At 55.9% G+C, this 25051-nt stretch overlaps 2 protein-coding genes across 2 annotated transcripts; both read left to right on the top strand.

Moving 5' to 3' along the window:
* The first annotated feature begins 400 nt into the window (after positions 1 to 400).
* Positions 401 to 2475, top strand: MC1R (melanocortin 1 receptor). Its single transcript, XM_059152903.1, has one exon. It carries the CDS (start codon positions 843 to 845, stop codon positions 1794 to 1796), a length of 954 nt encoding a protein of 317 aa, XP_059008886.1. The 5' UTR covers positions 401 to 842; the 3' UTR covers positions 1797 to 2475.
* A 2495-nt stretch (positions 2476 to 4970) lies between these two features.
* Positions 4971 to 15137, top strand: TUBB3 (tubulin beta 3 class III). Its single transcript, XM_059152902.1, has 4 exons — positions 4971 to 5119; positions 11789 to 11897; positions 12422 to 12532; positions 13718 to 15137. Exons 1-4 carry the CDS (start codon positions 5063 to 5065, stop codon positions 14791 to 14793), a joined length of 1353 nt encoding a protein of 450 aa, XP_059008885.1. The 5' UTR covers positions 4971 to 5062; the 3' UTR covers positions 14794 to 15137.
* Positions 15138 to 25051: the final 9914 nt, after the last annotated feature.

The raw sequence follows: 25051 nt of genomic DNA, 5'->3' as shown, positions 1-25051 counted from the left end.
CCCTCCCTCAGGGCTCCAGGGACTGGGTGGGAGTCCTAGGGGATAGGGGCTGCCCTGAGGAAGCATCTCACATGGGGTAGGGAGTTTGGGCTTCAGGCGGGGTGGGGGGGGGCGGGGGTCGACAGCCAATGACTGTTCCCAAGGCACACTGGCATCGGGTGGGTGGCCAGAGATCAGAGATGGCTCCAGGAGGCAGTGGAGTTTGCAGGGAACCTGGAGCAGATGTAGAGGCGGCCCCGGGAGTGGCACAGGGCTGGGAGTACTAGTGGGCTGAGCACAGGTGACAGGGGAGACGTCCCCCAGAGCCCCAGTCTTCGGTGTCGCCCTGGCTGCCCCTGGTGCCGCCTGGCGAATGCCGAGCGAGGGTGCTCTCCAACTGTGCGTCCAGGGTGCACGCCCGTCATGTGACCACCCTCAGGGGGAGGGGCTTTGGGGACTTGAAAGATGTGCAGAAAGGGTTCATTCTTTCTGGAACCTCAGCCCACCCCGGGCCTGGAGGAGCAGGAGGCCTGGCCAGCCACAACACAGCAAGCCGCCCAGAAACGTATGTCTGGACCTGAGCAACGGTACCTCCACAGAGGAGGTGGGGAGGGGGGCTGAGGGTCTGGAGTCCAGAGAGACTAGAAGCTCGGTCTCGAGGGCTTGGGGTCCTGGCTGGGAAGAGATCACTCTGGTGGGAGGCTGGTGTCTCTTCAGCGGGGTCATGGCCAAGTGGACGTGGGTACAGACAGGGAGAGGGTGAGTGTGAGGGCGGTCTGGGGGGACACAAGCCCTGCTGGTGGGGCGATGAGCTGAGCGGGACGCCTGCGAGTGAGGACCCCTTTCTGCTCCCCGGTGGGACTATGTCTGCGCAGGGCCCCCAGAGGAGGCTGCTAGGCTCCCTTAACTCCACACCCCCAGCCACCCCTCCGCTCAGGCCGCCTACCAACCAGACAGGGCCCCAGTGCCTGGAGGTGTCCGTTCCCGACGGGCTCTTCCTCAGCCTGGGGCTGGTGAGTGTGCTGGAGAACGTGCTGGTGGTGGCCACCATCGCCAAGAACCGCAACCTGCACTCGCCCATGTATTACTTCATCTGCTGCCTGGCTGTGTCCGACCTGCTGGTGAGCGTCAGCAACATGCTGAAGATGGCCGTGCTGCTGCTGCTGGAGGCAGGCGCCCTGGCCGCCCCGGCCACCATGGCGCAGCAGCTGGACGATGCCATTGACGTGCTCGTGTGCGGTGCCATGGTGTCCAGCCTCTGCTTCCTGGGCGCCATCGCTGTGGACCGCTACATCTCCATCTTCTACGCGCTGCGCTACCACAGCATCGTCACGCTGGCCCGCGCCTGGTGCGTCATCTCCGCCATCTGGCTGGCCAGCATGCTCGCCGGCGCGCTCTTCATCGCCTATGACAACCACGTGGCTGTGCTGCTTTGCCTCCTCAGCTTCTTCGTGGCCATGCTGGTGCTCATGGTGGGGCTGTATGTGCACATGCTGGCCCAGGCCTGCCAGCATGCCCGCCGCATCGCCCGGCTGCACAAGAGGCAGCGCCCTGCCCGCCAGGGCTTCAGCCTCAAAGGCACCGCCACACTCACGGTCCTGCTGGGCATCTTCTTCCTCTGCTGGGGCCCCTTCTTCCTGCACCTCTCGCTCATGGTCCTCTGCCCTCAACACCCCATCTGTGGTTGCGTCTTCAAGAATTTCAACCTCTTCCTCACTCTCATCATCTGCAACTCCATCGTCGACCCCCTCATCTATGCCTTCCGCAGTCAGGAACTCCGAAAGACACTGCAGGAGGTGGTGCTGTGCTCCTGGTGAGGCTGTGGGCTGGCTGTGCTGCTGGGCAGAGGGCGGTGGCTGGGTCCCATGGCCTGTGTGAGCCTGAAGGGGCAGAAGAGATGATCTCCAGGGGTGTGGCTGCACGGACCCTCTGGGGCCTGAGAAAGGAAGGCACGCCAGGCTCCAGGAGTGGCTGTGGACAGTGGAGGGGAGGAGGCTGGAGACATGGTGGGGCCGCAGGTACTGGAGGCAGATCTCCGGCTTCTGGACGCATCTCTGCTGACTCTGGGAGCACTCCACCTCCACCCAGGGGCCAGGCAAGCTCTGCACACTCACCTCTGCTCCCCCTGCCTGCTGGGACATGAAGCATCGGGGGTGGGGGTGGGGGGCTGGACGAGCACTCTTCCCCTGGAGAGCCTCCACAAGAGGGGCTTCCTAACCAGCAAGAACTGGCCGCACAGGACTGCTGCAGGAAGCAGGGAGCTCCTGTTTGAGGCCAAGGGACCATGTCGACAGTGGAGGGGGTGCTGATCTAAGGCTCAGTGGTGACCAGAGAGCTGGGGGCCCATCCGTGTCTGGTGCCTGTCCCCAGCGAACCAGGCCGGCCAACACCTGCTCTGGCCAGGGCAGAGGCTGTCGGCCTGAGTCAGAGACCAGTGTGCAGGGCCTCAGGGAAGCAGTGTGGTAATAAATGCTGTGCTTGATGCAGACTCCTGGCCCCCTGCCTGGCCTCTTTCAGAAAGTGCTTGAAGCTGGAGAGAGGAGGAAGGGGGAGAGGCGGGGCGGGGTTGAGGGTGTTGTCAGGGAGAAGTGAATCCCAGAAACCAGCCAAGACCCATGGCAGGCCTGCCCAGGTGAAGAGACCACAGCCCCCAAGGACCCAGAGCGCTTGAGGCCTAACCAAGGGGAGAGTGTGGGGACCCCAATCACACCCACCCTGGGCCTGGGTCTCAGCTTTCTCTCCATGGTGGAAACCCCAGCTCAGAGCAACTACAGTGAGAAACAGCAGCTGCCCTGGCCCAGTCACCTCCCCCCGACTCAGCACCGGGACCGTCCAGGCTGCCCTCAGTTGCAGCAGGGGCACGACCACCATTACCCATGTGTGACCTCAACCTGAGCTCACCCCTCTCACACCCAGTCCTGCCTCCCCTCCTCCATGTCTGCCCACAGTTTAGAGTGTGCTGGGGGTTGGGGTCTACTCTACCCCTGAATAGCCCCCAGGGGAAGTATTTGAGGCAAGGCCTCCCAGAGTGGGGTGAGGCTGTCCAGGGACTGTCCAAGTCCAAAGTCCCGAAGGGAATGGCCATCTGGGGTGAGTACGGTACTGGCAGCCTTCGGGTCCTCCCTCTGTTGCGAACCTGGATTCTCACTGGGGAGCCCACCTGGTTTCCTCCACAGGTACTGAGCCTACAGCTGACCCCTTTCCTGATGCAGGTTCGGCGGTGGCAAGGGTGATGGTATCAGCCAATTTGAAGGCAGGGCTGGTAATGCCTCAAGCCTTCGGCAGCCGCTGGCAGCCACCCCCACTCTGCCCCCAGCCAGGCTCCACCCCTGCTGGTAGCTTCAGCTCAAACTGCTGGCCTTGAGGACAGGCGCTGGTTCCTGGCAGGGCCAGTCTTTGCTGGGAGACAAGATAGTGAGTCAGCCTTGAACCTGGCACCAGAGTCCTCTGGGGATGGAGAGAGAGGTGGCCTGGCCCGACGCCATCACTCAGGAAGACGGGACAGTGGGTAATGGGGCTTGGCTAACAGGGTGCTGCAAAGGTTCTTCCTTTGCTCGGATGGGGAGGCGCAGCCAATTTCGGGGAAGAGCCAAATGCTTACCAAGGACCCCCGAGTAGGGGACAGGGAGGGGCCCCAGGCAGCCGGAAGCCAACCACAGAAAGCTGCAGCATGGACACATTGTGGGGGAGGGGTGTCTCTCGAGAACAAAAGACCCATTTCTAGACTAGTCAAACTGGAGAGCTCAGGGTGGGGGGGAAAGGGGCTTATGCGCGGCCACACCCTGTCAATGCACTCCGGAGCGCAGCCTAGACACAGGCACACCACAGGCCTGTCCAGCTGACTGCTTGTGGGACCTCCATGTGCTGTGACCAGACCCTAGAAGATTCTGATACTGAAATATCAGAAGGACCTTATTATAAGGTGGTTTCACTACAGTGTCTGACCCTGGTAGAACATTAAGCCAGCGGTGTCCTGCATGTGTAATGTAATGTCTGTACTGTGAGTCTAGTTCATACCCTCCTTTCTCTTCTGACCAGTGGGCCCTCCTCCCCCCGCCCCCCATCCCAGGAATCCCCCATCTCGCCTTATGCACACTGTCTCCCCACTTAGCCTCTATCACCCTGTTGGGCTGGCCTCACTTGGACCAGGAGTCCAGGTGACACCAGGGCGTGAATCAGACAGAAATCACTACCCACCATCCCCACCCTGTCAGTCCCTTGCCTGGCTGGTGTCCTTTGGATAATTCCTGACAGCAGTACTCACTGAGCAGCAGCTCCATTCCAGGCACTGTGCCTGGCAGGGGCCCAAAGCAGCCCCACGGACCAGGTCCAATTGCAATCTCATGGCAGATCCCTGAGAGGGGAGGGGCAGGTGGCATTCCCCACTGCGGAGAAGGGCCTCGAAGCTCAGAGCTGCCATTGTAACCCACCGTCCTTCTGAGCCCTGCCCCATGCTTTCTTCTGGAGGGTTCAGTGCCTGCTGCAGCTTTTTCCTGCCTCCCCCACCCCTAAGGGATCCAGCCGAGCTCAAAGTACCTTGTTTGTCCCTTCATACCACAAGACAGGGAGCCGGGAGGCGTCCTTCTCGCTCTTTGGGGTGGGAACCTGGGGTTGGTCCCTGAACGGGTGTGGGGAAGAAGGCCGTCTTTGCAAAGCTGTGGGTTGGGGCTGCCGCAGCGGTAGGACCCGAGAGGGCAGCCTGGGCGGGGTCCGAGAGCCAAGAGGGGCTTCTATTGTCCTCCCTGGAGCCCGCCAGCCCCTCCCTTCAGTGTGCGGGGGGGCCCCCAGACTCGCGCCCCGCCCCGCGGCAGGCCCCCCCAGGCCCCGGAGGCGGCGGGCGGAGACGGCGGGCGGAGCGCCGCAGCGCGCGGCCCAGCCGAACCGGGATGCGCGGTGCTGATGCTGCAGGGCCCGTGCGGCATTCTGCGGCGGCGTCCCCCGATTGGCCGCGCGCGGTGACGCCAGGCGGGCGCTGCGGGCGGGGGCCAGCCTATAAGAGCGGGCGGCGGGGGCGGCCGACCCTCCGCAGCCAGCCCCGGCCCGTCCGCGCGTGTCCCGCAGCCGCCCGCCACACGCACCGAGCATGAGGGAGATCGTGCACATCCAGGCCGGCCAGTGCGGCAACCAGATCGGGGCCAAGGTGAGGACGCGCGCCGCCCCCACCCCCACCCCGGCCCCAGTCCCAGGCTCCCGGCCCGGACCCCGGCGCGCAGCCCGCCTCCCCACCCAGAGCCGGGGCCCCCGAGGGAGGGAAGCAGGGCGGCGCCGCACCCCGAGCAGCGCTTGCGACTGCGAAGCCAGAACAAAGGGACGAGCCGGGCCCGGCGGCCGGGGCACCGGGTTCCCTGCCCTGCCACGTCCACACCGTCTTCTTCCTGGCCCTGCCCGGGTTATCTCAGGCCTGCGGGAGCGCGGCGCACGTCGGCGGCTGAGCTCGGTCCACAGCGGCTGCGGCTGCGGGCACGGCCTGGGCGTGGCCCCTTTCTCTGGGGTCGCAATTCAGCCTGGAGCGGGATGGGTGGGGCGGGCAGGTTTGGGTGGGACGTCCCCTTCAAAGCCGAAAAATGATTCTGTCTGCCGTGTCCCTGCTTCCCCCAGGAACAGGATGTCCCCCACGCGGCCGAAGCCGCCCCCATGCCCCCACCCTCGCTGTCCCCCTCCTCAGCTTCCTGACCCCACCCTATTCCTTTGTTGGAGGAGGGGTTGGGGCCAGACTCGGGGTGACCTTGGTCCAGAACTGGACTCTCCCTCAGCTCAGCCAAGCCTGGGCAAAAACCTCCGCCCGGTTTGGACAGCACCCGCCCAGGGACTGTGGAGTCTGGGGCTGGGACGTAGGAACAAAGCCTCGCCCCTGGGATGGAGAGCGGCATCAGCACCGGGCTCCTCCCCTCCATTGTTAGTCCACCTCGCAGATGTGGGAAGAGGAGGGGGTACAATCCTCACTGGAACCTAGGAGACAGGTGTCACGTCCCCAAATTCAGGCAGACTGTCCCTTGCCCAAGGTCACACAGCCAGTGCGAGAGAGAGCCACGCCACCCTCAGACATCCAGCCCTGGGCTCAGGCTAGGTGGGTGGGGCCTGCTGCCCACGGGGCACCCCGCAGAACAAAACAGGGGAATGGGGGTGGCTTTGTCAGGACCAAGGCCAGGGACGCAGGGTGGGAGTGGTGCAGGGCGGGTTTCCCAAAGGAGGCAGTGGGAGGAGACAGGACTTGAAGGGGAAGGGGCCTCGGAAGGGGCTCCTCTGGAGGCTGTTGCTATAGAAACCAGGAAAGAACAAAAAGCTAATTACAACCGGGATGGGGCAGTCTTGTGGCTGACATGTAAATTGTAACTTCTTGTGTAGGATGGAGGCGACTTGGATGGGGTGGGGGGTGGGCACCTAGGAGACTCCCTAATCCCCCAAGAAACAGCTGTGCCTGCCTCCAGGAGGGGGGCTGGGAGGGGGGGAAGCCTGGGGGATGGTGGTCTCAAATCAAATCAGGACTCCTGCGGCAGTCACTGACAGCTGCCCTGGCCAGGTGGGAGGGGCGGAGGGCTCATTAATGTGGCCACAGGGGCCTGGCCTGCCCTGAACATCTGCTCCTTGGAGGGCCAGGGGTCACTGGGGGGAGGGCGGGCAGCCCTGAGTTCTGCCTGAGCTTGGGGGAGTGGTGATCTGGTTATACACCCTTCCTCTGTATGGCTGGGACAGATGCACACCAACCAAAGGCAAGTCCACACCTGGAGCTGTAACTGGGGTGGGGGAGGGCACAGGGGTGGCAGCAGGGGAGGGAGGACGGCAGTCAGTAGCCTGAGTGCTGGACAAGTGTCCTTGGCTGAGGTTTTTTCCTACTTCTTAGAGGTGTGGCCTCCTGGGTTTGCCCATTATTTTTAATTCTTTTGGGGTCGATTTTCTTACTTTATGTTGTTTTAAAAACTAGTATCTGATCCTTTCTAGCAATTCAAACCAGAGAGAGGTGGATTTTTTGGGGAGAGGAATTGTTTCTTTCTTTCCACCACTGCCTTTTTTGGTGACCAGTGACAGCAGTTGAGCTGTTTCCTTCTGGCCTCCTTGTCCTCCGAAGTTTCCAGAGACCAAACTCAAAGAAAGTTCTCCAAGCCCCTGTGCCAGGCCCCATGGGTAACTTGCGGGCCCAGCAGATGCTGCCATCTGCCCTGTGGGCAGGCTGTTCATTGACCATTTCTGTTTTCTGATCCCATCGTGGCTGTGGGCTCCCTGGTGAGGGGAGTGGGCAAACTTCTCCTTCTCAGCACCAGCTGCAGCTGACGGGTGGGCAGGGGCGGCTGCTCTCCTGTCTGCCCCTCCCGGAGTGGAGCCTGGCCCCGCCCAGCCCCTGCTCTAGGGAGGGATCTGGCTGTGGGGGACGGAGAGAGGTCAGGGCGACTGGGGCCGGGAGAGAGGTCACCTCCCCAGAGCGGTAGCTCGCCGGCATTACCCTCTTGACAGTGGACCTCTGAGTTCTGAGCACGGTGCCTGGTGTCAGACCCATCACCTCACTGAGATGCAGTGACAGAGGGGATCGCCCTTCCCCCATGGGTTGCCACGGGAAGCTGAGGCACCGCCCAGGAGGGATAGGGCAGGGCTGGACTCTAGGTCTGCGAGGATCCATTAGGATGGGCGGGGACTCCCCCCTCCACCCCAGCACCCACACCGCCGCCACAAAACTGGCGGATGAATCCGGGGACCTCATCCTTCTCTGGGATGCAGGGCCATCCGGGAGCCTTTGTCTGAGTCCCCTTCTCTCGGCCGCTGGGCGGAGCCTCGGAAGGGCGGGCCCTGGCTCTGACCGCCAATGTGGGGAGGGATTTCCTGGTTTCCTTGAACCCGCCTCCTAAATGGGTCAGTGTTAGCGCTCGCGGTGCTCCGGCCGGGGAGAGGCTTCGAGATCCTGGAAGGGTCTGACGCCTGCCGGTGAATCTGCAAGCCCTCCCTCCGCGGAGCCGCTGCCCTCGCCCCGCTTGCCCAGGCCGACGCCTCCCCGGTCCAGGAGCTAGGACGAGGCAAAGGATCAGCACCACGGACAGCGCCAAGGGCGCGGCGCGGCGGGGGTTTCACCTCGGAGCCCAGGTCCCCCCGCTGTGTGGCAGTTTTCTCAACTGTAGTGATGGTCATAATTATTTCTTACTTAATTTACAAAATTGTATTTTGTTATTGATTAAATATTACGTAATATTTTTACTAATACGATACTTTTTTTTTTTTTTAAGATTTTTTATTTATTTATTTGACAGAGAGAAATCACAAGTAGATGGAGAGGCAGGCAGAGAGAGAGGGAAGCAGGCTCTCCGCTGAGCGGAGAGCCCGATGCGGGACTCGATCCCAGGACTCTGAGATCATGACCTGAACCGAAGGCAGCGGCTTAACCCACTGAGCCACCCAGGTGCCCCTACGATACTTATTTTAAATCACATTTTTGTTAGTTTTAACCTCAAAAACAATTAATATATTCTTCTAAAAAGTTGAAACATTGCAGATAAAGCCAAAGTGCCCATTTAGCCACTTCATGCCCCTAGGTCCTGCTCTCCTGGGGGGACAATTTTGTTTTCCATTCTTCCAGCCTGTTTTCTGTGCGTGTGCACCTATGTATATCTTTGTAGAAAAACAGCATCTTTTTGAGGGCCCCTCTTTTACTTTATCATTATGCAGTGTGCCTTTCCCTTAAGGGTGTGTCTCGGAGATGTGTTCCTATCAGTGATGATGTTTTATTGCACCACAGTGTCCCAAAATATATTGATTTTTTTTTTTTTTTTTAGTATACTGGCTTTTTATTTTTATTTTATTTTTAAAAGATCTTATTTATTTATTTGACAGACAGAGATCACAAGTAGGCAGAGAGGCAGGCAGAGGGAGATGGGGAGGAAGCAGGCTCCCGCCGAGCAGAGAGCCCCATGCGACGCTCGATCTAAGCACCTTGATCCATGATGCCCGGGATCATGACCTGAGCTGAGGGCAGAAATTTAACCCACTGAGCCACCCAGGCACCCCAGTATATTGGCTTTTTAAAACTTTCATTTTTATTTGCTATCTGTGCATATGGTGTTACAGATTTAAATAACATCTAACCTTCTAACTCAATGAAGCCACCATTTGCTGAATGCATCAGGCCTTGTGCTAACCCCTTAATGAGGGTACTATTATTGTGTCCACTTTACAGAGGGGAAAACTGACGTCCCAGGAGAGGGAGCCAGTGGTCCACCCTGACGGTGCTGGGTTCTGGCCCATCACCTCCTGAAAGACCATGATTCCCAGAGATGCATTTCCGATAACTCTCTGCAGTTGTACTGGTCGGACGGTGCCCAGCTCACTCCCTCCCGGTCCGCTGCAGGGGCTGTGGTGTCCCTGAAACCAGAAGTCTGAGGTGTCTCAGAGATCTGGGGACCAAAGCTCTGGCTCCTGCCTTCATACAGGCCTCAGGCTGAGGGGGGCCAAGGAGATCCACGCGGTGGTCGGCAGCTCGGATCAGGCCCTAAAGGCCTCAGTAACATTTTTGTGTGTTTTTTTTTTTTTTTCTAATTACAAAATTTAAAAAAGGTTTTTTTTTTTAAGATTTTATTTATTTATTTGACAGAGAGAGATCACAAGTAGGCAGAGAGGCAGGCAGAGAGAGCGAGGAGGAAGCAAGCTGCCCGCTGAGCAGAGAGCCTGATGCGGGGCTTGATCCCAGGACCCTGAGATCATGACCTGAGCCGAAGGCAGAGACTTTAACCCACTGAGCCACCCAGGCACCCTGCTGCATGTTTTATAATAATGGTAACACTGTCTGTGATGATCAGAATTTAATAATTTATTTATTTTAAAAAAATATTTCTTTAGGGGCACCTGGGTGTCTCAGTGGGTTAAGTCTCTGCCTTCGGCTCAGGTCATGATCCCAGAGTCCTGGGATCAAGCCCCGCATCAAGCTCTCTGCTCAGCGGGGAGCCTGCTTCCTCCTCTCTCTCTGCCTGCCTCTCTGCCTACTTGTGATCTCTCTCTGTCAAATAAATAAATAAAATATTTTAAAAAATTAAAAAAATATTTCTTTAAATATTTCTCTTAAAAAATATTTCTTTTTTTTTCTTTTAAAGATTTTATTTATTTGACAGAGAGAGATCACAAGTAGGCAGAGAGGCAGGCAGAGAGAGAGGAGGAAGCAGGCTCCCCGGTGAGCAGAGAGTCCAATGTGGGACTCGATCCCAGAACCCTGAGATCATGACCTGAGCTGAAGGCAGAGGCTTAACCCACTGAGCCACTCAGGCACCCTTAAAAAATATTTCTTGAAAAATATTTCATTTGAAAGAGAGAGAGCGAACGAGAGCACTAGCAGGCGGGAAGTTCAGAGACAGAGGGAGAAGCAGACTCCTCGATGAGCAGGGAGCCCAATGAGGGGCTCAGTCCCAGGACCTGGGATCAGGACCGGAGCCGAAGGCAGACACTTAAGTAACTGAATCACCCAGGCATCCCTAATTATCAGAGTTTTAAAAAATATTTTTTAACTAATCTTTTGTTGTTTAGAAACTAACATGGGACAATCCCAGAAGAGCCAAAGGATATATAGTGAGAAGAACTTTCCCCTAACCCAGACCCACATTCCCAGGCCCAGGTCCCTAGAGCGGATAGCTCTGGGCCTGTTAGACGTCTATATAGAGATAAACATGCGCACACTGGGTTCTAACTACATTTCTCACTGAGCTGTCTTTTACGGGCACATGACTCCCATGTAAGGGTCTGTCACTTCTCCAGGCCTTCATACCATTCATCTTCTGAAAGTCACTCCAACCCTGAGGAGCAAAGGGGAGGGGCCCTGGGAAGTCACACCAGGTGTGACTAATGACCCTCTCTGCATGGGCCCACTGTGTGCCACATGGCTTGGAAATGTCCTTGGGGTGAGGGCCAAGCTCTGTGCAACCTTCCCTTCACCCAGGGGATGTGGCTTTGTGTGCTGACATATATGAACCCATTCACATGCTTTGTGAACCCTAACCCTAACTGGCTTTATTCCCACAAAGACATTTTCCCCATCAGGCCTATGAACAGATGAGGACCCTGAGGCACAGAGAGTCTAAAGGACCTGCCCAGGGTCACACGGCTGGGAAAAGGTGGCACAGCTCCTGAATGTGGGCCCTGCTCTGTGCTTTTATGCCCTGGGAGCAGGTTTTGAGAAGCACTATGGGTTCCAGCTCAAGGGGGAGAGGATGGGTGGCAGCAGGCAGTGGCCAGAGTGAACCCTGGGAGCTTGGGCTGGGCCAGCTCTTCGCAGACAGGCCGGGAGAACCAGGCAAGTCATTCCCTATTCAGGGCCCTTGTGGTTCCCGCTGGCTGAGGCTGACGATGTGCCAGACCCTGTCTCTGAGCATCCTTTGCCCGGACACTAAGGGGCACGTGTATCCCAGACTCTGTCTTTGTCAGTTACTGTAGGCAGCTCTTTGCCTTCTCTGTGCCATGGTTCCTTTGTCTGGAAAGGGAGAATAAAGAAAACCACCCCGAGAGGTTGTTGATTACCAACGCCTCATGGAGGAACGGACTGAGCAGGGCTTCTGGTTAGCGAGTGCAGAGCTGAGTCTGGGGGGCCTGGGTCTGTGTCTGCTGAGCCCTGAACCTCTCTGGGGGCGCCAGGCACTGTGGACATACAGGCAGTCCATGTTCATGTCTGCTGGGATTGTTTTCTGACAGGTGACCAAATTTGGGGCTCTTCTCTGAAGTCACTCCAAGGGGCCAGTGCAAGCTTTGAGTCCAGGCCCCTAATTTAACAGACATGGCTGAGGATCTGGCAGGGAAAGGGCCTGGTGGGGGTCATAAGCACCTGCCAACCCTTCCTCTCCCCCTGCAGTTCTGGGAGGTCATCAGTGACGAGCATGGGATAGACCCCAGCGGCAACTATGTGGGGGACTCGGACCTCCAGCTGGAGCGCATCAGCGTCTACTACAACGAGGCCTCTTGTGAGCACCCCCGACCCTGCGCTTGGTCTGGGAGGGTGGGGGGAGGGCTCTGGGATGGCGGGTCTCAGCATCTCTGCCCCCCTATCGGTGGTTTGGCAAGTATGACCCAAGACTCACAAAACAAACATGGGGAGCCCTAGAAACTGCCACCATAGTGAGGTTCAAATATCTGGGATCCTCCCTTGACACTTGCATAGTCTAGTGGATGGACAGGGCTGGGCAGGGTCCTGGAGGCTCCTCAGAAGACCATGGGAGAGTCCAGTAGGGGCCACTTGGCTGCTGGCGTAAGATGATGTCCATAGTGAACTGGAGAAATATTAACCTGCCCCTGTCAGTGTAGTTCGCAGTCCTGGGTGGCTGGTGTTGACCGAGATCCCAACTTCACACATGGTTCCAGCCTCTCTGACCCCGGAGTCTGAGCACCTATGGGGACAGCCTGACTCTGGCAGGCCAGGGCAGGATTTAGAGGTCAGGAGGAGCCCCTGACCCTCTGTGACCCACATAACCCACCCCTTTCCCCTCAGCTCATAAGTATGTGCCTCGGGCCATTCTGGTGGACCTTGAGCCCGGAACCATGGACAGCGTCCGGTCTGGTGCCTTTGGACATCTTTTCAGGCCTGACAACTTCATCTTCGGTAAGTTTCCCTTGTCTCACACTCTGATGCAGACCAATAAGGCAACACAGGCAAATAAGATCAGCAGAAACAACAGGGCAGAGTCACCCCTGGCAGGACAGAACTGACTTTCCCATTTTGCATTTGGCAGCAGTGGCACAGAGAAAGGGTTCTGCATGGGGAATAGAAACCACTTGGTGTTTCAAGCAGAATGATGGATGAGACAGAGAGCTCAGTTTATAGGACCACCACAGAGCTGGCAGACGGGCATCGGGGTCCAGAGGACTCAAGTTCACGGGCATGAAGCATTGCTGTGATCAGGAGGGCCTCACCCCAGTTCTGTCTTCTGAAGCTCAGCACCCCAATTGATGGGCACCAATCCACAGTAGACCCCACGCTGCAAGGGATTCTGGGGTTCTGGGGGCTCTAGCTGATGCTTGCAGCATGGCCAACCAAAGGCTGGAGGGGAGGACTGAACGACTCACCCAGAACCTCCCCCCCAGGGAGGCAAAGCAGGAGGTGCCCCTCCAGCTTCTCAATTCTTTTTTTTTTTTTTTAATTTTATTTATTTATTTGACAGAGAGAGATCACAAGTAGGCAGAGAGGCAGGCAGAGAGAGGAAGGGAAGCAGGCTCTCTGCTGAGCAGAGAGCCCGGTGCGGGACTCGATCCCAGCACCCTGAGATCATGACCTGAGCCGAAGGCAGCGGCTTAACCCACTGAGCCACCCAGGCGCCCCAGCTTCTCAATTCTTTTTTTTTTTTTTTCCTAAGATTTTTATTTATTTATTTCACAGACAGAAATCACAAGTAGGCAGAGAGGCAGGCAGAGAAACAGGTGGAGAGGGGAAAGCAGGCTCCCCACTGAGCAGAGAGCCTGATGTGGGGCTTGATCCCAGGACCCTGGGATCATGACCCGAGCTGAAGGCAGAGGCTTTAACCCACTGAGCCACCCAGGCGCCCCCCAGCTTCTCAATTCTTGTCTAGAGCCCTGGTACCTTAGGACACCAGGCAGTGGGGTCCCCAACACGCATCATGGTGGGCGTGGAGGGCCATGGAGGGAGTGAGGAGTTGTGGGCACCCCCACTTCCCAGACAGGAAGCAGACGCAGAGATTCCATGGTTGCTCTCTGGGATGGGCTGCTCAATTGGCTGCTGTAGGTCTAATGAGTCTGTGCCACCCTCCTGCCACCCCCCCGACCCCCACAGGTCAGAGCGGAGCCGGCAACAACTGGGCCAAGGGGCACTACACGGAGGGCGCTGAGCTGGTGGACTCCGTCCTGGATGTGGTGCGGAAGGAGTGTGAGAATTGCGACTGCCTGCAGGGCTTCCAGCTGACCCACTCGCTGGGCGGGGGTACAGGCTCGGGCATGGGTACCCTCCTCATCAGCAAGGTCCGGGAGGAGTACCCGGACCGCATCATGAACACCTTCAGCGTGGTGCCGTCGCCCAAGGTGTCGGACACGGTGGTGGAGCCCTACAACGCCACGCTGTCCATCCACCAGCTGGTGGAGAACACGGACGAGACCTACTGCATTGACAACGAGGCCCTGTACGACATCTGCTTCCGCACCCTCAAGCTGGCCACGCCCACCTACGGCGACCTCAACCACCTGGTGTCGGCCACCATGAGCGGCGTCACCACCTCCCTCCGCTTCCCAGGCCAGCTCAATGCCGACCTGCGCAAGCTGGCCGTGAACATGGTGCCCTTCCCCCGCCTGCACTTCTTCATGCCGGGCTTCGCGCCGCTCACCGCCCGCGGCAGCCAGCAGTACCGCGCGCTCACGGTGCCCGAGCTCACCCAGCAGATGTTCGATGCCAAGAACATGATGGCCGCCTGCGACCCCCGCCACGGCCGCTACCTGACCGTGGCCACCGTCTTCCGAGGCCGCATGTCCATGAAGGAGGTGGACGAGCAGATGCTGGCCATCCAGAGCAAGAACAGCAGCTACTTCGTGGAGTGGATCCCCAACAACGTGAAGGTGGCCGTGTGCGACATCCCGCCCCGGGGGCTCAAGATGTCCTCCACCTTCATCGGCAACAGCACGGCCATCCAGGAGCTGTTCAAGCGCATCTCGGAGCAGTTCACGGCCATGTTCCGGCGCAAGGCCTTCCTGCACTGGTACACGGGCGAGGGCATGGACGAGATGGAGTTCACCGAGGCCGAGAGCAACATGAACGACCTGGTGTCCGAGTACCAGCAGTACCAGGACGCCACGGCCGAGGAGGAGGGTGAGATGTACGAAGACGACGAGGAGGAGTCTGAGGCTCAGGGCCCCAAGTGAGGCGGCTAGAGGGCCGGAGCCAGGCTGCGGCTGGGGCCCCAGAGGCCTGACCCCAGAGCTGTGTCGCCATTAACACCTCCCCAGCCTCGCCCCTGCCAGCTCCGGCCGCGGCACCCTAGGCTCCCAGTATTTACCGCATCCCCACCCCACGTGAGTCCCGTCTCCTCACCATAGGTCAGGGCCACTTCTGTGTCTGCTTTGCTGTCAGCTCCAGGCCTGTGTTATGGTTCGTTTGGTTTTCTTTTCTTTTTTCTTGTCTTTTCTTTTTTTTTTTTTTTTTTTAACTGGATTGTGTTTTTATTTTGGGGCGGGGGGATACTTAATAAATTTATTGCTGTCAGATATCCCTGCCTGGTGCTGGAGATTTCTTTTTATTCTAGAAAGTTGGGTCCCAAGGTGGGAGGATGGGCTGACAGGAAGGCCCAGGGCAGGGAAGGGCCATTGTCTCCCAGGCCCCTGGCTGGGGCTGGCCTGTGCGGAGAGCCTCTAGGTTCTGAAGGCTCCGCAGCTGGGAGCTTCCAGAGGCAGAGTCCTGGAGATGGGCCATGTGCTGCTGAAGCCTCACCCCAGAGCTGAGCAGCTGGCCCTCCACTTGAGAGCGCTCCCTCGTCTCCCACCGGGAGGCCCACGCTCCAGAGCTTTCCTCTGGCGGACGGCCAGACGCCCGAACCAGAGGTGGGGAGGGAGGACGTTGAACACTCTGCAGAAAAGTGTGGTATGTTGGAGAGTTCAGTCTTGGGCCCTTGGGAAGGGGTTGGTGGGGGTCAGTGAGCTGTGGCCACTGTACCCAGGCGTCACCCCCACTCCCACTCTCCTGGAGGGGAGCCCTGTGCTGGCCTCATGCGCCCCCTGGTGGCAATTCTGTGTCCGCCGGCACGGGCGCCTGGAAGGGGCCCACCACAGACCCAGCTCCCCGGCTGCATTTGCCTTCTCACACCCAGTCCCTGGAAGCCAGGGGTTTCCTCCAGCCTAGCTCCACCTGGGACGTCAAAGCGGCTTCAGTGCCGGTGGCACACTGGTGCCTGGCCCGTCTTTGCAGAATAAGGAAAGCCAAGGAGACCATTGGCCCTGAGGCAGGCTAGGAAACTGAAGCCCCCAACGGGGTGCAAGTCTTGGGCTCTTGTCCTGACACAGGCTGGGCCTCTGGGGTCCCCGAGTAGTGGAGAAGCACATTCTAAAGGCCAACACTCTGGGGGCCTGCTGTGTGCCTGGCCACACTTGCTCGCTACCCCCAGAACAGTGTCCCCCACCCCACCCACGCACTGGCCAGGCCACAGCATCTGTGACAGACATGGCCATATGGGGAGTGGGGATCTGTGCGCTGCTCTGGGCCACCGCAGCTGGGTCCTCACTGCCTAAGAAGCGGCAGAAGTGCCTGAGTCTCGTCCCCCAAGGCCTCACTGGGCTGCTGTCCTCCACACGGTGGCGGGCAGGGGTGTCTACCACACAGGCTCTCAAGGCTTCCGGGCCCCAGAAGAGTTGAGACACCTGCTCAGTGTTGACAAAATTCCGTCTGGCCCGTGACACTCACAGATGCTGCTCCTGGGCCCCAGGTCCTCTGTCTTCCCGGGCCTTCTTCTGAGAGCTCAACACACACAGCTCGCTTAACCCTCATGATGATGCTATGAGGTGCGCGTCTTTCAGGCTGAGAGATGGAGGCTCAGAGAAGGGACGGTGTTAGTCAGCTGGCGAGTGGCACAGCCGAGTGTCCAGCCCTATCCATGGGGCCAGAAATGGCCAAAAAGCGTACTTCCCTCCTGACCACTGACCCCCCAGCACAGTTCAGATGAGTTTGGCCTCCCTGGGCCACCCTGCCTTGGTGGAGTTGGTTTTCAGGCCAGTCCACTCACTTCTCCTCCCAAGGCCCACAGCCCAACTTAATACAAATGTGTGGTGTGCATTTTGGTGGGGACTGTGTTGGTGGGGATGTGAGGAGGTGAAGAGGTGGGGGCCCAGCATTTCCAGACCCCCGCCAGAGTTCATCTGTAGCAGGGGTTTCAAGCTTTCTTTCCCAGCCTACCCCCTCTCTGCCCGCTGGTTTTCCCTCATGAACCTCCAGCTGTACTTTATTTTTTTTTTTAAGGTTTTTATCTATTTATTTGACAGATAGTGAGAGAGAGCGCATGATCAGGGGAGGGGCAGGAGAGGAGGAAGAGCAGGGAACCCCACACAGGACTCCAGGATCACCACCTGAGGGATGGCAGTCGCTGACAGACTGAGCCACCCAGCTCCACTGCTGCCTCAGTTGTACCTTCTTCTGGGGAGGAACTTAGGTCTTTGCTGTTTTCCACCAGTCAGTTGTAATTCCCTCCATCTCGGACACCGGGCATTGGATATCGGAGGGGCTGATCCAAATCAGCCCTGTGCATTACAGGGGTTCCTGACCCACAATAGCCCTAAGCTTAATGAAATGGCAGCTGCTTTATGCCATTGAATTTCGGAGTGGTTTTTGTTAAGCAACAGCTAAAAATAGAAACATGTGCGGAGTGGCTAGAACAGCATGTGGCCCACAGTAAAGGCCATGAATGTCTGCTCTTAAACGGATCCATTCATGCTAGCCAAAGAAGTTTGTTTGCAGAGATGCAGGGCAGGAGTGGGTGGGAGAGGCCACTCCCCACCTTGAGTGGGTGGCTGCTCAGGCTTGCTTGAACCTTCGAACAGGGCTCTGCTCAGCCCAGCACCATCCAGCGTGGGCTGCACATCCGGCTGGCATTTAGGACAGTGGTTTCATTGGCTGGTTCACCCCCAGCTCCACCTGCACTTCAGCCTAGGTGAAGGGTCAGGGGTGTCCAGACCTGGGCACACTCCCAGCCTTCTTCGGCCCTGCCTGACCCTCTGCCTGGTCCCCTGCAGGCAGTGCTCAGGGTTTAGGAGATGACTTCATGCCTGGGTAGGGCTGCCAGAGCAAATACACGGTGCCCAGGTAAATAGGAAGTTCAGAGAAACGACAAATGACATTCCACTTGGGGGCATGATTATAGTAAGCGATTATACCTCCAGGTATAATTATACCTCCTAGGGAGGTCCCTAGCCTAGGGACCGCAGCAAGTCTGAAGCTGAGCCTTTTCTGGGAGACCACGCCAGGTGGTCTCGAGCTCTTCACCCCCTTGCTTGCTTCTTATATGGCCCTAGGAAGCAGGCACTTACAGATGAAGAAACTAAGGCAGGAGGCAAGTGAAACTGCCCCCAGGTTGTCCAGCTGCCAGTGGCAGGGCTACAGTTTGAAGGGAACAGGTCGGGGACTGAATCATCATCCTTCCTCCACCCCTTGGGGTTTTGAGTTTGAGCCCACGCCAGGGGTAGAGGTTACTAAAACAAACAAACTTTTTATTTTTTTTTATTATTATTATTTTTAAAGATTTTATTTATTTATTTGACAGAGAGAAATCACAAGTAGATGGAGAGGCAGGCAGAGAGAGAGAGAGGGAAGCAGGCTCCCTGCTGAGCAGAGGGCCCGATGCGGGACTCGATCCCAGGACCCCGAGATCATGACCTGAGCCAAAGGCAGCGGCTTAACCCACTGAGCCACCCAGGCGCCCAAACAAACAAACTTTTTAAAAAGATGCTCAATGTTACTAATCACCAGGGAAACGCAAATCAAAACCACAGTGAAATACCATTTCACACCTGTTAGGATGGCTGTTGCCAGAAAAATAAAAGATGACAAGTGTTGGTAATGATGTTGAGAGACTGGAACCTTTGACCTTTGTCTATGGGAATGCAAAATGTGCAGCTACTATGAGAACAGTATGGAGGTTACTCAAAAGCTTAAAACTAGAGCTATTATATGATCCAACAATCCCCCTTCTGGGTATTTATCTAAAATAATTGACATCAGGGATGCCTGGGGGACTCTGTTTGTCAAGCGTCTCTGCCTTTGGCTCAGTTCATGCTCCCGGCACCCTGGGATCGGGCTCCTTGCTCAGCGGGGAGTCTGCTTCTCCCTCTCCCTCTGCCTGCTGCACCCCTGCTTGTGCTCTTTCTGTCAAATAAATACATAAAATCTTTAAAAATAATAAGAAATAAAATAATTGACATCAGGATTTCAAAAAGATATTAACACTCCCATGTTCTTTGCAGCACTATTTACAATAGCTGAATTTTGGAAACAAACCAAATGCGTGTTGACAGATGAGTGGATAAAGGCTCATTGGTGTATACAGTGGGATGTTCTCAGCCTTACGACAGAAGGAAATCCCACACACATGGATGAACCTTAAGGACACGGTGCTAGTGAAATAAGCCAGACTCAGAAAGACAAACGCTGCATGATTCCTTTCGTGTGAGCTATCCAAAACAGTCAGACTCCTAAAAGCAAAGAGCAGGATGGTGGTTTCTAGGAACAGGAGACAGGGAAGAAGTGCTAATCAACTAGTACCATTTCAATTATGCAGGATGAATAAGTTCTAGAGATCTACCATACAAAACTGTGTCTATAGTTAGCAATGCTATATGGTATACTTAAAAATCTGTTAAGAGTGTAGATCTCATCGGGGCGCCTGGGTGGCTCAGTGGGTTAAGCTGCTGCCTTCAGCTCAGGTCATGATCTCAGAGTCCTGGGATCGAGTCCCACATCGGGCTCTCTGCTCGGCAGTGAGCCTGCTTCCTCCTCTCTCTCTCTCTCTCTGCCTGCCTGCCTCTCTGCCTACTTGTGATCTCTCTGTGTCAAATAAATAAATAAAATCTTAAAAAAAAAAAAGAGTGTAGATCTCATGATAAATGTGTCCTTAACACAATAAAATAAAGTTTTAAAAGATTTTATTTATTTATTTGAGAGAGAGCACAAGCAGAGGGGAGAGGGAAAAGCAGGCTCCTTGATGAGCAGGGAGCCCGACATGGGGCTTGATCCCAGAACCCTGGGATCATGACCTGAGCCAAAGGCAGATGCTTAACCCACTAAACCACCCAGGTGCCCCAGTAAAATAAAATTTAAAATTAAAAAAAATAATGTCACTACTCTGTTCAAAATTCTCCAGTAGAGAGATTGATGACATCAAATGTCTGTGAGGACGTGGAGGGACCACAATGTTCATGCCAGTGGGAATGTGAGACAGCACAATGACCATGGGAGAAAGCTTTCCAGATCCCTAGAAGTTAAACACACTCTTACCATATAATCCAACTGTTCCACTCCTAAGTATTTACCAAGGAGAAATTAAAGTGTATTTCTACACAGAATTATACACAAATGTTTATAGCAGCTCTCTTTGTAATAGAAAACACTGAAAACAGCAGTGATGTTCATCAGCATGTGAATGGATAAACCAGCTGTGGTCTGTCCACACTGTGGAATCCTACTTGGCAATGAGAACAAGCTGACACCTGACACCTGCTACAAAAGGAGTCTCAGAATATTATTCTGAATAAAAGAATCCAAACTAAAGAAGAGTATATACGATAAGATCCCATCTCTAGAAAATTCTGGAATGCAGTACAATGCACTGACCCCAAACAGGTCTGTGGTTGCCTGGGGCTGGAGTTGGGAACAGGGAGGGAGGATTGCAGAAGGGCACAGGGAAACATTTGGGGATGATGGCTAGGTTGACAATCTTTGTCAGTTTCTCAGGTGAATGCACATGTCAAAACTTATTAGGTTGTACACTTACACACGTGCGGTTTACTGTATCTCCATTAGACTTCAGTAAATCTTCCAGTGGCTCCATCTTGGCACAAATCAAAGCCAATGTGTTGGGGTGCCTGGGTGACTCCATGAGTTAAGCCTCTGCCTTCGGCTCAGGTCATGATCTCAGGGTCCTGGGATGGAGCCCCACATTGGGCTCTCTGCTCTGCAGGGAGCCTGCTTCCTCCTCTCTCTCTCTGCCTGCCTCTCTGCCTACTTGTGATTTCTGTCAAATAAATAAATAAATCTTAAAAAAAAAGAGAAAAAGACAATGTGTTTACAAACACTATAGCTTTGCCTCCCACTTCATCTTTCTCCAGCCTTCCACTTTTACTAAACTCTGGCCACACTGGCCTGCTTTCTGTTCCTCAAGGGTTTCACACTCGTGGTTTCCCGCTGGACGCTTTCCCACAGGTCTACTGTCGTTCTCATCTTCTTACCCTTTGGGTCTCAGCCTGAGCCTGGTGTCCCCCTCCCCTGTGCTTGCCCATGACCTTGTCACCCTGTTTCTTTCTTTCTTTCTTTCTTAGTGCCCATCACATCTCTTATTAACTCCCGTCTTTGTGCACCATCTGTGTAGCTCCTCAAGGGCTGGGGCCTTATCTGTCTTCTCACCACCGTCCTGGGGCAGCAGATACTGGCTCGGTTTATCGGTTGGTGCTAACACACATCTGGGGAGTGGGACATCTGCCAGGTGAGACCTTTTACCTCTCAGGGCTGGGTTCACCCAGGGATTTATCCCTTCCTTAGTCCTTGTAACTGAGCACTGACTCTGTGCAGGCACTGTTCTAGGCAAGAAACAGTGAAGAGAGGAGACAAGTCCTATGCGAGCCCTTGGTTTCTGATGGGGAGAGGGGTGGTGGTGGAGACAGACAACGAGCAGGACTATGTGGGGAGGAGAACATCGGGCAGTGGTGAGGTCTAGGAGGGAAACACAGCAGGGCCATAGCACGGCTGGGAAGCACTGATAGTACCGGCTACTTCAGACACCGGCTTCTCCAACATCCCCCAACCCCTCTTCTACTGAGCCTTCCCCGAACCTGACCGTGCCTCAGTTTCTTCCTCTGTAAAATGGGATAGAATGACGGCCCATCCTTTCTTCACCAGCTTCCTTACCTCACACAGGGTCACGCAGGTGAGGCCCAGCAGCTGCTGTCTGCACAGTGATCCCCTCTTCCCTTTCTTTCCCCTCAACCACTGGGCTTTTACTTTTTTTTCTTTTTTCTTTTTTTTAAAAAAGATTTTATTTATTTATCAGACAGAGATCACAAGTCGGCAGAGAGGCAGGCAGAGGGAAAAAAAGGGGGGAAGCAGGCTCCCTGCCCAGCAGAAAGCCTGATGCGGGGTTCGATTCTAGGACCCCGACACCATGACCTGAGCCAAAGGCAGAGGCTTTAACCCACTGAGCCACCCAGGTGCCTCACCATTGGGCTTTTTAAAAATAAATTAAATATCACCGTTCCCCTCCCCCCTTTTAAAAATATTGGGTTTATTTTACTTGAGAGAGAGACACACACACGGAGAGAGGGCAAGCAGGGGGAACAGCACAGGCCGAGGGAGAAGCAAGCCCCCACCGAGTGGGGAGCTGACGCAGGACTCCATCCCAGGACCCCGGGATCACGACCAGAGCCCAAGGCTGACGCTCAACCCACTGAGCCACCCAGACACCCCAGCCGTTTTTCCCTTTAAGTGCTGTGGTTTCTACTAGAACACGGCTTCTGTGATTACAGAAAACATGGAAAATGTGGTATCCGCCATGCCGTCCTGAACAGGCGGGAGGAAGCGTCACCCATTTCCCGGAGGGGGACGCGGAGGCCGCCAGCGCGCGAGGGCGGGGCGCGCAGCCTCTGGGGCTGGCTTGCCATGAGCCTCCGGGCCGCAGGCGGCAGCAGCGGGCGGCGGGGCCGAAACAATGTAGCGAGGGCGACGGGGCGGGTTACAATGTAGCGAGGGCGGCGGCGGTCAGGTGAGCGGCGGAGGGGGGGTAGTCTGGGCGGGCCAGGTGAGGGGCGGGGGTGCTGGGGGTGGAGGGAACGGGGGCGCTCGACCCTCGGGGGCTGTCTGGGCCCGCCGCGTCCCGGGGAGCCCCCTCTCCCGAGGGCGCTGGGACTCAGGAACCCGCCCAGGGCCCCCGCCCGCGCCCGATGCAAGGTTCCGACTTGCTCGTCCTCTCTGGGGCGCTGGGGGCACCGGGGACCTGCGCTGCCTCCCACCCCGCTTGGGCAGGTTTATCAGCCCAGAGAGGGGCTCCTCTCTTGCCTCTCCCCAACCCCGAGTGACACTGTCACCGCTTCCGGCCGTCCACACGCGCTGTCTGTAGGATGGGTGAGACCCGCGGCAGATCCCAGGGCTGTGCCACTCTCTGGGAATACCGGGCCTCAGTTTCCTCACTAGGGAATGGCTGGGCGTGGTAGAAGAGGATATGCTTGTTGTTGTCGTGAGTGAAGTTGCCGGAGGCATGTCTTAGGGGTGGCTCTCTCCTGAGGCCGGCGGTGGCCACTGTGCCAGGCTTCTGTGGCAAATAATCCTTAAAATAACCCCAGCCCCCCGGAGGGTCCTGCCAGGCCTTCTTCCAGGCATGAGAATATAGGATGTACTTTATCCTATCCCTGGAGGTGGAATTCTAGGGACCTCCAGTTGTGGCTGGGTGAGAATAGAACCATCAGGAGTGCACCCGAGCTTAAGCCCAGGACCCTTCAGTGCCTGCTTCATGAGCCCCTGGGCTTTTTTCTGAGGTTCACTTGAGTTGCTAAGTTGTCGCATCCTACCCTCTCTTCCCTGCCAGAGAAGGGGAGTCTCTAGAGGAGGGCAGAGGTGGTTTGACAGATTTCCTTCATTCCTCTCAGTCTTCACCCTTCCTGCCTGTTCCTCTCTGAGACCAAGCCTGAATCTGAGCGCAGGGCTTTCTGAGGGGTGAACCCAGTGGGGTAGGGGTTGAGGGGAGAGGGGGAGTAGGGGGTGGAGCCAAGGCAGCTGCTGTGTAATGCCTCCCCTGGGTGTCTGTGTTCTTGGGACATCACTTGTGTGCCCTCAGAAGTCCTGAGGGTAGTATGATTCTCCAGCTTGGCAGGAGAGAGACTGAGGGTAGAGAGGTTGGATGAGCATGTATCCATTTGCTCATGGCCTCTGTGCTAGGCCGGGAGCTGGCACGGCCCGTAAGGAGGCAATTGAAAGATGCTTTTTCCAGGGGAGAGGCTGTTGGGAGGAGGAGAGGTGTTCCAGCCCTGAGGAGGGCTGTTGGGAGGAGCAGAGGTGTTCCTGCTTTTAAGCTCCTCTGGCCGCAGTTTAAAATGCGGGGAGGTTTCCTTGGGGTTGGGGTGGTTGTCATGTGATGACAGCGACAGCTCGCTTAGCAACAGCTCTGGGCTATAGGTTCCCCTGACATATAAGTACAAACTTAGTCCTTCTACTCACTCCAGGAGCTAGGTAGTCTTCTTATTTGTGGGCAGGAAAATTGGATCACATAGCTCATCACTGGGAAACCCAGAATTTAAATCAGGGATATCTGATTCTTTTTTAAGATTTTATCTGTTTATTTGACAGAGAGTGAGAGCACAAGCAGGAGGAGCAGCAGGCAGAGGGACAGGGAGAAGCAGGTTCCCCACTGAGCGGAGAGCGGAGGCACTCCATCCCAGGACCCTGGGATCATGACCTGAGCCAAAGGCAGATGCTTAACTGACGGAGCCCCCCAGGTGCCCAGGGCTATCTGATTCTTAATAACATTAGTAACAACAATAATAATAGTAAGCTGTACCTGGTACTTATCAGATGCACATGGTATGCTGACCAGGATACTTGGAGCTTTGTATTAACTAATTTAATCTGCACAATAACCCTATACAGTGGGCACTGTTATTTCCCCCATTTGAAACATGAGGAATCAAGAGCCAAGAAAGGTTTAGGCATTTGCCCAAGACCATACATGTCAGCTAGGAGCTGACAGATCTGGGATTTGAATAGCACCAATTCATTTTATTACCACAAGGCTCTTGAGGTGATGCCTCAGGATCTGTTTCAGATGTAGGAGATAGAGATCCTTCTCCCGGTAACAGTGCTTAAAGCAGAAGTTTATTTCTGTCTCACTTGAATGAAGCCTGGGGTGAAGGAGCTCAGGGCTTCTATGTCAAACCCAAGGTTGCTACGCCAGCTCCAGCCATTACATCTGCATCCCAGGCGGCAAGAGGTAGGAATAGCTGAAGAGGGATAGTGCCTCCTTTTAAGAAAAATTCCCATGAGATTTTTCTGTTTAAATTCCATTGGTCATAACGCAGTCGCATGGCCACATCTAACTATAGGGAGGCTGGGAAATTGCGACAAACCCAGAATCCAGCTTCCTCTGCCCAGAGAAGAAAAAACATACCTGGACTGTTGCTAAAGCAGTAAGTGCAGATTTTATTGAAGACTCTTGCAGTAGGAGAAAAATCAGGGTAAAATCAGGGTAAAATCAGCAGGTGGAGACTTGCTGAAGGGACACATCAGGGCTGAGTGGGGATTCTGGCTAAACCGACCCACCAGGATTTCTTCTGAGGGCAGGCTGGGGTGATCAGATGTCCCCTGGGGGTGAGAGCAGATTTGAGGGTGACAGGGTATCAGGATGAGGGAGCTCCTGCTGAACTGACGGAGTGGGGTTCTTGCTAG

The sequence above is a fragment of the Mustela lutreola genome, chromosome 16 (assembly GCF_030435805.1).
Source record: "Mustela lutreola isolate mMusLut2 chromosome 16, mMusLut2.pri, whole genome shotgun sequence".
In the NCBI taxonomy this organism is placed as follows: Eukaryota; Metazoa; Chordata; class Mammalia; order Carnivora; family Mustelidae; genus Mustela; species Mustela lutreola.
This window is presented reverse-complemented; position numbering and strand designations above follow the sequence as displayed.